General features: G+C 33.6%; 1 protein-coding gene across 1 annotated transcript in view; it reads right to left on the reverse strand.

Annotated features, from left to right (window-relative positions):
* The window catches only part of LOC149776504 (uncharacterized), a 50,058-nt gene extending 38,547 nt beyond the window's left edge, over positions 1-11,511 (reverse strand). The window contains exon 1 of the mRNA XM_089940936.1: positions 11,391-11,511. Within this exon, the coding sequence (XP_089797062.1) occupies positions 11,391-11,472 (82 nt within the window). The 5' untranslated portion in view covers positions 11,473-11,511. The remainder of the gene's footprint in view (positions 1-11,390) is intronic.
* Between the last annotated feature and the right edge of the window lie 3,242 nt (positions 11,512-14,753).

A 14,753-nucleotide genomic window follows, 5' to 3' on the forward strand; every position in this document is an offset into this window, starting at 1 on the left:
TCCCAACCATGAAAAAAACTTTGATCTTTCAAACTGAATTTTAAAAGTGTGTTATGTGACACGCACTTAGTCCATGATGCATTAATACATTTGTTTACCAATATCCTTCAGAATTTGTGAGCTACAGGTTAGGCAGAACAATATTGATCTATGATCCAATCCGTGATGAAAAGACCATGAAACTTAATGATACATTCAGAAGTTATAATTTAAACATAAGTTTGATTAAACTATCGTCAATGACTTACAGTTACAGGCGTAATATACAACGTGAGGTAACTTCGCAAACGAATTTAATCTTGCTGTTAGGACGATGTTATTGATATAATAGGTGCGTGATACACCTTCAAGCTTTGAGTTTACGGTGAAAACATTTCATTCTATGATCTTTATATAAAAAAAATCAGTGAGAGTTGGGACGCACAACAATTTATATCGAACTGAGGAACTGAGAACTGAGACCTGAAACCTGACCTTACAGACAGGCCCATGAAAATGACAAGTGACAACATCACATTTTGGTATACGTCTATACCAGATTGTATGTCTATTACTGTATTGAAACGTTTGCAAGTTACAGATCCAAACAAATATTGTAATATCTTCCTCTGAAATGAGAACAATGAAGGTGGCAAATCGTACACCCTCATCTTACATATATGCAAACGTTTACCAACTTTCAAAACACTACTTCTATGAAATTCAGAGTTACAAACAGGAAACTAAATCTGACCTTAACCTTCACGAACATTCTCTTTTAACCTTCTGGAACACATTCTATTGTTCCGACGTGTACAATTACATAATATTATTCAGCCAATAGATTAATTTAAGTATACCTTTGAAAATAATAATTTTCTGGAAGATCCTCAGGAGGGTCTGTGCTGGAAATGTATCTAATTTGTTTCCTCATGTCCCTAAACCAATATATACTAGGAAGGTGTGGATCCCAACAGTTTTCTAGCTATGACTCAATGACAAATCTACTACATATACCGGTATGTCTAGTTCTGTCTCACGTGCTTGAGAACCGTATATGATTATTGACTGGGGATCTCAACAGTTTCCAAGTTGTGACCCAGGTGATATATACCCCCTGGGCAAGACAAGAGAGTATAACCTAAAATCCCAATGTACATGTTACAGGCCTGGTCTTGAATACATACAAACCAACATTTAGACTGGAACACACAATACTTCAATATTTTTGGTTTAATACAATGACCATCCGATACAATGGTTCCGTCCAAGAGTCATCAATAAAATTTTAAAAAGACTGTGTAGATCTAAAGACTACTCCCATTCAGATCGCAAAGTTTTAAGTCTGTCTTTGATGGTGTTGACGATAACTACATGACTAATGGAGGGACATACAGACAGGTAGACAATCAGGAGGACTTAATCCTCACCTTGTTAAAAGACGCATGGGGATCAAAGGCACGGTTATTTTTAGAAGCTTCTCTACTACATAAATTTTAAAAAAAACTTAGCTTTCGTGTTCGCTGTTTGATTCGCAATGTCGAAAAATTAAGCTCATGTTCAATCTAATAGGGTTCGTCGGAGAATCTCTGTATGCCGTCACAGTTAAGCGCATGCAAAGCTCTGGTTGGCAGAACCACGAAGGAAGGAGACGAAATATGATGCAAATGTATTATCAAATGAAGCGCATGCTAGCTACATGAGAAAGTTAAATGGCATTAAAGATCACAAATGAATGCCTGTACTGTATAAACTCAAGTCAAAATAGATACAATTTTGTCCTGTTTGGTTCCTGTAATTTATATTTTTTGCATGGTGATATTTTCTGAGTGCTTCTTGGTATTTAGTTCCAAACCATGTTATTCTTCTTTTTCTTGATACACATATGATTGCTATTAATTATTACAGAGAATTCTGAAGCAGGCTCATTAAATAATGATGATAGAGATAACATAATAGATGTGTTGCATTATGCGCATCAGGAGACTTCTTTATTATCTATTCCTGTTTATCGGTTTTAATAATTTTTAATAAAATAATATTTTTAATTTTCTTGTTATCTCCGTTTTTGTGTGTTGTTAGCAAAAGGTAAAATTTGCTTAGTTTCTTGGTAGCAACTAAAACTAGTAATTAATAACGAGTGACCAACGGAAAAACGTCGGTCTAGTTCATGTATGCAAGAATTGTTTTCATATTTTAGAGAGTTTCTAGAAACAACGGAATAGTCAATAATGTTCCATTTAGTATAATAAGATTACATTTTTTTACATATTCCTATCAGCATTTTCACAGTGGTATTAATTTCCTGATCTAATGACACTCGTTTCTTATTCAATTTATACTCGTCGAGAATTTTCGCTGTATCATTGAGAAAAAAACTTAACGTAATCGCCACCAAAATTGAGGTGTTTAAGAAGGAACGTTTATCAAATATTTTTCATGAGTTCTGAAATTAAAATCTCTTATTAAAAACATATGTATATTAGAAGTACACGTGATAGTAATTTAGGATCCAAACGTATCCATTTAATCCTTAGAATAAAACCTCGAATCTGATAGGGGAACATAGAAATATCCAAAATAAAGGTCACCGTTAGTTTCAGAACCAGTTTGATCGACTTTAAAACAAAGTATGGAGTCAGACTGAATGATATGCATAGAAGAAGATATATACAATTCTTTCGGCAACATAATAGTTAGTCATCGAATATCGAATAGGCTTATTGTCTTTGACCATCTCTATAAAGCTGAAAACTGCATTTAAAGACGGCCAAACTTCAACGTACGTAGGAATTTCCTCGTCTAAAAATAGAGCTTGACTACGCCAAGATGAGCACGTCACAATTCAAACTGGTAATCAACGGCACGAGTGTGAATGTTGATGCTTTCACATTAATTTATGCGATAATAAAAAACATTTTACTGGTGTTGCGGGCGGGATGAAATAGATCTAATTCATATTAATGTGGTCTCCCTTACTAATAGCAGTTTAATATGCATTTTTAAAGCAGCGGATAAAGCAAATAGTTTGTTGTCTAATAATTTCATGGGGTTATCTCAAAGCATTATGGATTAAAAGTGTAAGGTGCAACGAATCCTTCCTCTCTCTCTTTCTGGCTGGTAAACTAAAATCATAAAAGGATGTTTATTTATACAGCACATAAACATAATCATCTCAAATTCAGACACGCAAATTTAATGTGAACAAGTGAAGCTTTTTAATGCGATTCTTCATAAATAAGACACAAGGATCCACAAATATGCAGTATATGGATCTACTGACATAGATGGACAAATTGAATCCCGTACACCATCAACTTAATGGCATGATATTACAAGCAGAAATATTTTGAACGGGTTGTAACTCTTGACTCTTTCCAAACGGGTAAAGACAATTATGAAGGGGTCAACCAGATATACTTTATAAGAACCAAATATGACTCAATAGGCTTAGATTGAAATAATAGCAAAACATTAGTAATCTGCAGGTTCGACTTGGTTTAGAGAATTTTCTCATTTCTCAAAAACAACGTTACTATAATCATTATGTTTATCAGCATAAGAAAAAACCAGCATTATCGTCTCAAGACACAGTTCTGTAATGATAAAGGTCACCAACGGTTGAAAAAAAAAAATCGCCAAATGAGCAAGAAACGAAACTCCGACTGCCATTTCGCTAGTTGTATATATTGCACACCATTAAGTATTGTTACCAGTCGTTCTAAGCGGTTCAAATATTTTATTTCTTAAACCGTACCAACGCGATCTATTTATCATTGGATCAGGCGTGCATTCATATATGTCTATCTTAACTATACGTCTTCAACAATTTCTTTACGTCAAATTCGATGTAATGAGTCCTTTTTTAAATTTTTTTTTAACGATTATATACTGCTTGCTTGATCAGTTTTGATGGACAGCTTTAACCTTTGGTGAAATCTGAAAATATAAATTAGAAACCGAAAACATGTTGCATATAAATAACTGTATATGATCAAACAAAGCAAAATACTAATAAAGTACTTAAGTAGTAACTCTAATTAAAGTACTTCCGTTTGTTTGTATCCTGTTTCTTAACATAGACTTGTGTCCGTAACAGTCTATTTTTTAACATAAAGGAACTGCTTTTTGTTCCAGCGTTGGTAATTCTTGTTCTGTATATTGCTTCGAAACTCCGCAGTCTTCTGTTTTGGGCATTTCCCAGTATATCGCTGAATGTTTCGGTTGCCTTCGATAGCAGTACGAGGTTACAATGTATAGCCGCTGCTAGTTCTTGCTGTAAATCAGTAAAAGTAAATACTAGCCCCAAATCATGGTAGCTTCGCAAAAAATGCGCTCTAGTAAATGGATGACTCACGACACGTGGGTTGGTATGCTTGCACTTCCTCTGACAAAATTAACATGCAACGGTCACATTGGGGCGTAATATGTCAGAGAGGTCGGGTGAAGTTGCCCCAAAGGAGATACAATTTCAAAACCCCTAACATGCACTACTACCCTGGACTCTCCTGTATGTCGCTTCCTTTTGGGGCAGTGTCTTGAGATCTCCATGTTGATTTCATCTTTGATCAGGAATTTTTAAAAAATAACACAAGAATGTAAACTATGATCAAGTTAGCTTTTTGTATTAAATATCTTTGCTGATTCCGTCATACACTCTGCACATAAAGGACATTAAAACTTATTGTTCAAATAGTCTGAGTTCAAATTGGGCTTGCAAACGGTCTTGGAAACATTCTATAGATTATTAACTATTCATATCGGTCAGTTTAGCAAGTAATAGAACATTGAGATCGCAATCCTGTAGGTAAACGCCACTTCAAATTCCTTACTCCTTTATAGACAAACAAGCAAGGCCAGGAAATTCGCTTATCGTATATCATAAAGGATTTGCATTGGTGATGCCAGATTGGATAGTGCAGCTGCAGCGAAATATGGACAAAAGTTGAAGGTAAAAGAACAACCCTTTTCTGACCCGAACATAAATATTCCGATATAAATATATTCCGTCAACCTTCAAAGTTTTTGCTTTGAATATAAAAGGTACTGGATTATCCATGGGACGCTTCATAGACGGTAACTAATATATGGATGAAGGGGCGGGGTGAGGATGTGTATGCAATAAGCCATTTTCCAGTTACCAGCTGGACAATATAGAAGTGTAACCTCTCTTTGCCAGTGGTGGGGCGGTATTTTTTTTTTTTTTTACATTCATGTTATTAGTTTGTTATACTGTAAAATGTCTTCATACTGTACCGATGTCAAATATATATCAACCCTTGACACTGTAGATTTCCCTTATATAAAAGAGACGAACATTTTACATTATTTTGAAAGGGCAACAAATACTGTCAATTTGTTTACAAGAACCATTGTTTTGGTCAATGGACAATATTTGACTCACTTTATGTGAAAGGAAATAAATCATGTGGTACAAAATCTGTTCATATAAAGCTTTATGAATATGGTTAGATGAGCATTGAAGATTACGTATTTAGAGGCAATGGGAGTTAAGGACTGCAGGACCCAGGGGCATATAACAAATACAGACCGAGATTGATCTGTGGGAGGATTCAAATTCGCAAACCACTCATTGTGAAATTTGTCACCATGATCTATAGTGTATGGACCAACGATACCAAACATCATGCTAACAGTGAACATATTCTATTACATATGCGCGCAGTCAACTTTTTAAGTATGACTAATACTATCTATTATGGAGCATTTAGTCAATTGGATCGTAAGTTAACCTACCTTTCATAGACAAGAAATTAGAGAAAAAACATGTACGACAAAGAAGCAAAATATCTGCATATTCGGATAAAAAAGATAACTTAAAATGACGCTAATTAATTTGATGATTTTTTTTTTGTATGCACATTTAAAATGTTATATTTCCAAAATGACAATGATATATACAGTGTTGGCTTCGCAATGCTCGGTTGCACAGTCCCCCTCATGTGTGTTCGGATTTTGCATTTTGTGAACGCATATTAGGCTAACTCTGGTATGCAGGAATGTGAGATTTAGAGATGATTGCTGCTAAAGAATACAAGAATAATTTTTGTAACTCAATATTACTTGATCATTATATTGTGGTGTCATCGTTATTCCGTCATTTGCTAATTATATGGCTTGCCATCTCTGGGAAAGAATTGTAATTGTGACTTTTTTCTCATATTAAATAATAAATAAGATGCGGAAAGCACTAAAAGCGGTATGACCCGATTTCAATGCTTTGGCCTTTATAAATAATACACTTATCCCCACGATGCATCCGCATATCAAGTTAATCTATTCTGCACGCAGTAGTGTACAAGACAACGTATTTTACACATAGTTTAATACAGGTCACTGGATCGCAATATATAAAACCTAATTTGTACTGAAGGGCATAATATTGTTCTTGAACCATCGTTATCTTCAACCGTTTCTTCCGTGTTTTTTAAAAGTTGTTTTCTTGTTGATATTCAGTATTATAACTGCGATCAAATACTTCTGATATGCATTTAGCATATCTGTATAGATGTAAAAAAAAAAAAAAAAACACGACTAAAGTATACGAAATCTCTCGGCTGTTCCGAACATTAATGAGCATTCCGGTGATGCAATTTTGTGACCTTAGAGATGGTACAGGTGAAACAATGGCTAATCAGCCTTGTTGTGAATTTTTATGCCTGAATTAAGTAATGTTTGAAGTAAACTAGTTTCGAAAATGGACCGACATTTCCATCCCTCAGAAATTCAGCCATACTACTGTCATGGAATGGTGTAAATGTTGTTCATTAAATACATGTACTCGGGTTGCATTTTATTTGGCTGTACAACGATACCCGAGGGTGATTATATATATGGTCTATTGTATTTCGAAATCGTGAGTACGATTCGTCCTATGCCACACGTGCAAGGTGCTTTCGATACGGCAAAACGAAAAGTCTAAAGGTATAAATACGTTACTGCATGTAAAGGGTCTTTACAATACTAATGGTTTTGTCAGCAAGCGGCCTGCGTAAAGGATTCGCACAACTCCAGCTGTAGGGGTAGGTAATTTTTCGGTTTTAAGTGATAACTAGTGTATTACCATATTTATCTTTGCATGTTTGTTATAGTTTTCTTTATACAGCATAATGCGTACATTTTTTTTTTATTCTTGTTGCAACGTAGTACAGGATTTATATTGGTAATGTAAAGCTACATTTTTTTTTAAAGAATTGTTTACTATAGTCTTATCGAGCAGGGTTAGGTTTACTATCGAACTTACCATTTTGTAATTGCCATAATATAATCTTTATAACTTACCATGTATGACGTCCTTACGTTATTATGTCTGTATCAAGTTTAGTACACTGTATCGGGTATATTTTCAGCTGTTCTGAGGGTAGGAATACCCGGGGTGTCCGGTGTTGTCTGAGTGTAGAAACGTCCGTCTGTCCGGAACGTTTAAAGTGCCGGAGTGTCTAATGTTTAGTGTCCGGAGTGTCTAATGTCAAGAGTGACTAAGGTGACCCAGCCGTAGAGCCGTCAATGGACCAGGGTGTCCGGAGGGTCTAATGTTCCGAGTGATCATAGTATTCCGAGGGTCCGGAGTTTGTAGCAGTTGTGAAATTGATTCGTAGGAGCTGTGGAGCGGATATGGTGCACGGGTAACGGAGTGTATCTCCATACATGTATTTTATTAGCTGTATGCTAATTTTGAGTTAGCAAGACCCAGTGTATCATTCAGGACTGGAAAGATAGATGGTATATCCGTTCTTGTGTTTAGCAACATAATTTCGCTACCTGAGCGAATACACTTTTACTATGAGTAAAAAGCTTACATCGTTACTATTTGAGTGAACTATATTCATCTTTCCATTATTGAATCATTTGTGAATCATTTATCCTGTGGTTTTTTTGTGTTACTGAACTAATGTATTCGTATTTTTGTTTCCATCTTTGAATCTGTGCGTTTTATGTTAAATAAATCCAATATTTGGATTATAAATACGCACACATCTATATAATCTACTGCTCATATAAATCACAATAAACCATATATATGTGTCGTCAAAACGTGTTCTGTTGTGAATCCGAAATATCCCACCCGGTTATCTTGTTACAACTACTTTGAGGCCTTGTCGAACAAACTCAGTGATTTTGACATCTACGAATCAGATGACTTCTCTGACGTGTAAGACGATATCAACATACTTATGAATAGGAACTAAAAGGTGCAGTCTTTTGTATGTTTTACGATTTAAATTTCAAACACGAGTTCAGTTTCATTTTTAGTTGCACATCATATGAATTTGATTGTTTATTTATATAGAAAGGTATCCATTTTATCGTGTTTGGGTTGGAGTGGGGTGAGGCCATGCGTACAGTAATATGTCGAATATTCATTACGGTTGCTAATAAAAGTGCAGGCCATATAATTCAGTGTTAGTTTAGACTTACATTTAAGTATATAGCAGGTTTCTAAGTCAGTGTGTAAAATTGTGTTTTGTGTCCGTGTGCAGAAACGTGAGATATATCTGTATGTCTTTTTTGTCTAAGTGGCATTCGTCATTTGTAATATAGTCCATGCCATGCACCCTGTTAAGTGCCTCAGACAATGACATCATTTTTTCCATTATATATTCTTGTGTTATAACTTGCTAAAGAAACCACCAACCATTCTGCAACCAAAATGTCTTCTTTTATTGCACTTTAACAATCTGGTTCAAACAAGTCATCCTCATAAAATGGGACATTCACATTATCTTTAACAGATGTGCTGCCATTGTAGTATAACCTATGCATTAGTCATTCCTTGATCAATCACTTCTGACTTTTGTGGTTTCTGTTAGTTCGTGCTGACTTGGAAGGGGATTATCTATTGTCAGGAAGTGGATCCAGTCGAAATGAAAGCTCTAGAAGTGTCGAAACACTGCTTCATCAGTGTATCTTAGACGGCACAAATCAGCAATTTTTGTTAGTTTTATTTTAGTTCGTTATTGTTTTTTTTTAATATCCAGTCAAACATGATTCTATCAAGTCACTGTTTTGTTTAAAAAATTGTTCCTGTTTCGTGTGTTACCATGCGCTTAAAAGAAATGAATCGGTAGATTCCAGAAGCGTTTAGGCTGGTTTCACACTGGTTTTGCACTTTGTACTGTTGTTCACCAGTTTTTGTTTCATATCTATCTCTATGATAGATAGATAGATAGACAGATAGATAGATAGATAGATAGATTAGATACATAGATAGATTAGATACATAGATAGATAGATAGATAGATTAGATACATAGATAGATAGATACATTAGATACATAGATAGATTAGATACATAGATAGATAGATAGATTAGATAGATAGATAGATTAGATACATAGATAGATACATAGATAGATAGATTAGATACATAGATAGATACATAGATAGATAGATTAGATAGATAGATAGATAGATTAGATACATAGATAGATAGATAGATAGATAGATTAGATACATAGATAGATAGATAGATAGATTAGATACATACATAGATAGATAGATAGATAGATAGATTAGATACATAGATAGATAGATAGATAGATTAGATACATACATAGATAGATAGATAGATAGATAGATAGATTAGATACATAGATAGATAGATAGATAGATTAGATACATACATAGATAGATAGATAGATTAGATACATAGATAGATAGATAGATAGATAGATAGATAGATTAGATACATAGATAGATAGATAGATAGATAGATAGATAGATAGATTAGATACATAGATAGATAGATAGATAGATAGATAGATTAGATACATAGATAGATAGATAGATAGATTAGATACATAGATAGATAGATAGATAGATAGATAGATTAGATACATAGATAGATAGATAGATAGATAGATAGATTAGATACATAGATAGATAGATAGATAGATAGATAGATTAGATACATAGATAGATAGATAGATAGATTAGATACATAGATAGATAGATAGATAGATAGATTAGATACATAGATACATAGATAGATAGATAGATAGATTAGATACATAGATACATAGATAGATAGATAGATAGATTAGATACATAGATAGATAGATAGATAGATAGATAGATAGATTAGATACATAGATAGATAGATAGATAGATTAGATACATAGATAGATAGATAGATAGATAGATAGATTAGATACATAGATAGATAGATAGATAGATTAGATACATAGATAGATAGATAGATAGATAGATAGATTAGATACATAGATACATAGATAGATAGATAGATAGATTAGATACATAGATACATAGATAGATAGATAGATAGATTAGATACATAGATACATAGATAGATAGATAGATAGATTAGATACATAGATACATAGATAGATAGATAGATAGATTAGATACATAGATACATAGATAGATAGATAGATAGATTAGATACATAGATACATAGATAGATAGATAGATAGATTAGATACATAGATACATAGATAGATAGATAGATAGATTAGATACATAGATACATAGATAGATAGATAGATAGATTAGATACATAGATACATAGATAGATAGATAGATAGATTAGATACATAGATACATAGATAGATAGATAGATAGATTAGATACATAGATACATAGATAGATAGATAGATAGATTAGATACATAGATACATAGATAGATAGATAGATAGATTAGATACATAGATACATAGATAGATAGATAGATAGATTAGATACATAGATACATAGATAGATAGATAGATAGATTAGATACATAGATACATAGATAGATAGATAGATAGATTAGATACATAGATACATAGATAGATAGATAGATAGATTAGATACATAGATACATAGATAGATAGATAGATAGATTAGATACATAGATACATAGATAGATAGATAGATAGATTAGATACATAGATACATAGATAGATAGATAGATAGATTAGATACATAGATACATAGATAGATAGATAGATAGATTAGATACATAGATACATAGATAGATAGATAGATAGATTAGATACATAGATAGATAGATAGATAGATAGATTAGATACATAGATAGATAGATAGATAGATAGATTAGATACATAGATAGATAGATAGATAGATAGATTAGATACATAGATAGATAGATAGATAGATAGATTTGATACATAGATAGATAGATAGATTTGATACATAGATAGATAGAAGCAATTAGTTGTAAATCAGAATTGAGAAAGGTTAAGGTTATATTTTTTAGGGAAGATATTTGTTTAGGTCCGCAAACATATTTTAGCTTTCACCACTTATATCGGTACTATTAATACCGTGTGAATATGAATTATATATGCTGAATTAAGCTACGATAAATTATTTATAAATCCATGACCCTTATCTAAGTACATTGTACAATTGTGATAAAGGTCTACTCACCAAATGTTGGAAAGGTCATCAGAAAGAGTAGAAAAGAAATCACGACCGTCATTTTGCTAGTACGAGATACTGCTACAAACATCTGAATGAGACTGAATTCTTGATTTCATGTGACGTGCTGACAAACAATAGCTGCATAGCTGCTCGTGATTTACACCGGATATCAGTATCATTAACTGAACAAGTTTAAGTACAGTATATGATTTAGAATTTTTTTTACTATATATATCCGCTAACTTGAACACAACTCGTCGGGAAAAAATATACACTAAAAATACAATAAAAGCAAACAAAGTTGCGAATGTACTGATAAGTTATTCATCCGAGACAACAAGGTACAGACCTTGAAACGTTTGATGATGCAGAACTAGCTGAGATTCAAAGCCAGTTTTACCTGGATGCTCACAAGAGTAATGGAGATGTGTGCAAAACACCACCATTAAAATGTTTCTAAAGGTTTCTAAATTCGTAACCAATTTGTATAAATATTAAGATTAGTAATCATGTTGAATGCTTTCACGCAAATCGATGTTTTATAACAGCTTTGGCTAAGCTGAAATCCTCCGGTAAGGGCTAACAATGAACACTGCAATACTATGGCAGAATCTGATCTCTCACAAATGAATGAGAGCATATATTGGAGTCGCAATACACTTACATAATTATACGGTAAAGTACAAATTAAGATTGGGGGATGGGGAGAAGACATCGTTCATACGGACAAAAAATACCTTTTATGAATTCAGGATTATACGGCAACGTACAGTACGTTGTCGAAGAGTGGGTTAAGATGGCGTACATACGACATAATTACGTTTTTTTATGGTTCAGGATCCTTCAGCAGGGGCTAAATACGTAATTAATCAAATAGTAAACTGAGCAAATATCATCAATTAAATAAAAAGAGGGGTATAATGTCAGAATATCAAGAGTCAACTTACTGTTTAGCGAAATCGTTTGAGAAATATGTGTCCAGATTATACCCCATTAATGCCTTTTGTGGTAGCGGCCCTTAGATCCGTTCCAATAAAATGTTTGGTATTCTAAACATCAGCTTGGAAAGAATACAGTTGTAACATTCATTAAAACACGTACTAAGTGCTGTATTATTTCAAAAACCTACACAATTACTATATTCATCCACAAGTGTAATGACTCTGACGAGCAGCAGATTTTCGTCTCGAACATGGTAAGTCCGTCAGTTCATTAACAATCAAGCACAAGATTTCAGATGAAGAGAAAGCCCTGATTGGACGAGTTAAATACAGTACACGGGAAAAACCCTCAATTCTGTTTTTCCTGTGCCAATCTGGGTGTAAACGCTCATTATTTCAAATTCTACGGCAAACGAGACTTCTACCACGAGTGTTGAATCTTTTCAAAGTGTGGAAACCACTTCTGATTATTTCGGTTGTAAAATTGATATTCAGTAGCTGTTGTCTGACTTTGAAACTGATATCAAGGAAAATGCATCAAATGTAGCCAATTATAACATTTCTGTTCAGAAGAGATGAAATAAATTGATGTTTAACGGATCAAGGTAGAATCGATGCAGATCAGTTATCAACACATAAATTGTCAATCAGAACACAACTTTTTTTTACTAAGGCTGAATCTCTTAATTGATTGATAAACGGACTAACGGTTATTTAATTGCATATTTTACTGGTTTGTATATATTGCACTGTTAAATCATTTTAAAACTTTACACCTGAGCTTAATTAAAGTTTACTGCTCTGTTTAAGTGAAGCCAGTTTTTTTACTGGTACGCTGCTGAAGAAATTAAAGCTTTGTGGGGTAACACATTCGTTACAGTGTCTTTTGATGCGTCAAAACAGCGTAGGATTGGTCTTTTGTAAATCAGACTTTGTTTCTTGGGAATTGACTTTGTAATTTTAATCGATTCTGCCCCAGAAGCAAACTATGCTTGTATTGGCGTTGAGGAACCCGAAGAGAGATGCTGTTACCCTTATTCCTTACTTTTACCTTATTTATATTTCCCATCACCCCCAACTCGACAGCCAGCCTACATCTCGAAAGCAACTGGGAATATGACATGTACGGAAATATTGTTGTTAAACTATATTCATACGCCACTTCTTTTATTCTTTTGTAATTTTTGTATAAAGTTTGATCACATCTATTTCATCTATTGCGCGCGATATTCTGTTTATTTACTGGTCCGTCGATCTGTCACCTAGTATACTTGGCGTATTATCTTTTCAGGACTTTAAACTAGTACATAAGCGGCGAGTTGCTATTGATGTTAAGTTACTGGGTTGTTGCTTTTATTTCACTTTTAAGTAATCCACGTAGTCTAACTCGACCTTTTTCAAAAATACCGGTGCCAAATAGACAAAACAAATGGTTATTGATCACACAGTACTGATTAACACAAAATGAAAACATTTTTTTGTTTTTTAAAAATGTGTAGACTATGGGTTAATTACAACATTTTGAAAGCAACTATGTTCTACAAATGTTCAACTACAACATACACCATAATAAATGTCTAATGACACCTTATCAGTAATAAATAGGACAAAATGCTGTTAGCGACTACGCTGGAAACTCACCACTTTTACAATAATCCGTTGTACCGGAAGTACGCTTGATCTTCGGTGATAATTAACTGGTATAATGTAGACCGCAAGAGAGCGTATACGGTAGAATGTATAGAAGAAATCCATTATATGAAGGTGTAATCTTCTTAGGAAATAACCCGGACATGAGTAGATAGTCTTTATTTGCTTCAGACAAAACCTACACAAATCAGCTAATTTAAACAATTACATCACACTTTAACTGAGTGGCCCTATCTTAAAGTGAAATGTTGTATAAAGGAACATAACTGTATCTAATGATGAGATATATACAAGTCAATTGTCATTTTTCTTTGCCTTTATTTAGGCACAGAGAAGATTTTATAAAATTTCTGCGATATAACATTTTATGCTGATGTAACAGTTAATTTTCCTTAATTGATTCAGTGTTTTATTAATGTTTAAATAGGTTCAGATTTAGGTTCTACAGGCTAAACTATTTTAAGCTACACTTTATCGATTGCAAACATTAGTCCTAGGTAAGCACGACATGACAAGGTTCTAAAGTCTCCACTTTGAACTAAATTTTCGATTGCCTTACACACACATACATCTTATATTCTATTTAGTCCTAAATCAAAATGGTGCTGGTCTAAAGTACTCGCTTTTACCTATCAATGTCATATCGCCTTCTGTTCTCGTGGGCTCGAGTCTCGTGCTTGGCCATTGTGTGTATGTGTGAAAGCTGCCAGTAGGTTCCTTTGAGCCAGTGGGTCTTTCCAGCTTAGGTTTTCTCACAATCTTCCTCCACCACTTTTCA

This window comes from Sinohyriopsis cumingii, chromosome 18 (assembly GCF_028554795.1).
Source record: "Sinohyriopsis cumingii isolate HCF-2022 chromosome 18, ASM2855479v2, whole genome shotgun sequence".
Taxonomy (NCBI): domain Eukaryota; kingdom Metazoa; phylum Mollusca; class Bivalvia; order Unionida; family Unionidae; genus Sinohyriopsis; species Sinohyriopsis cumingii.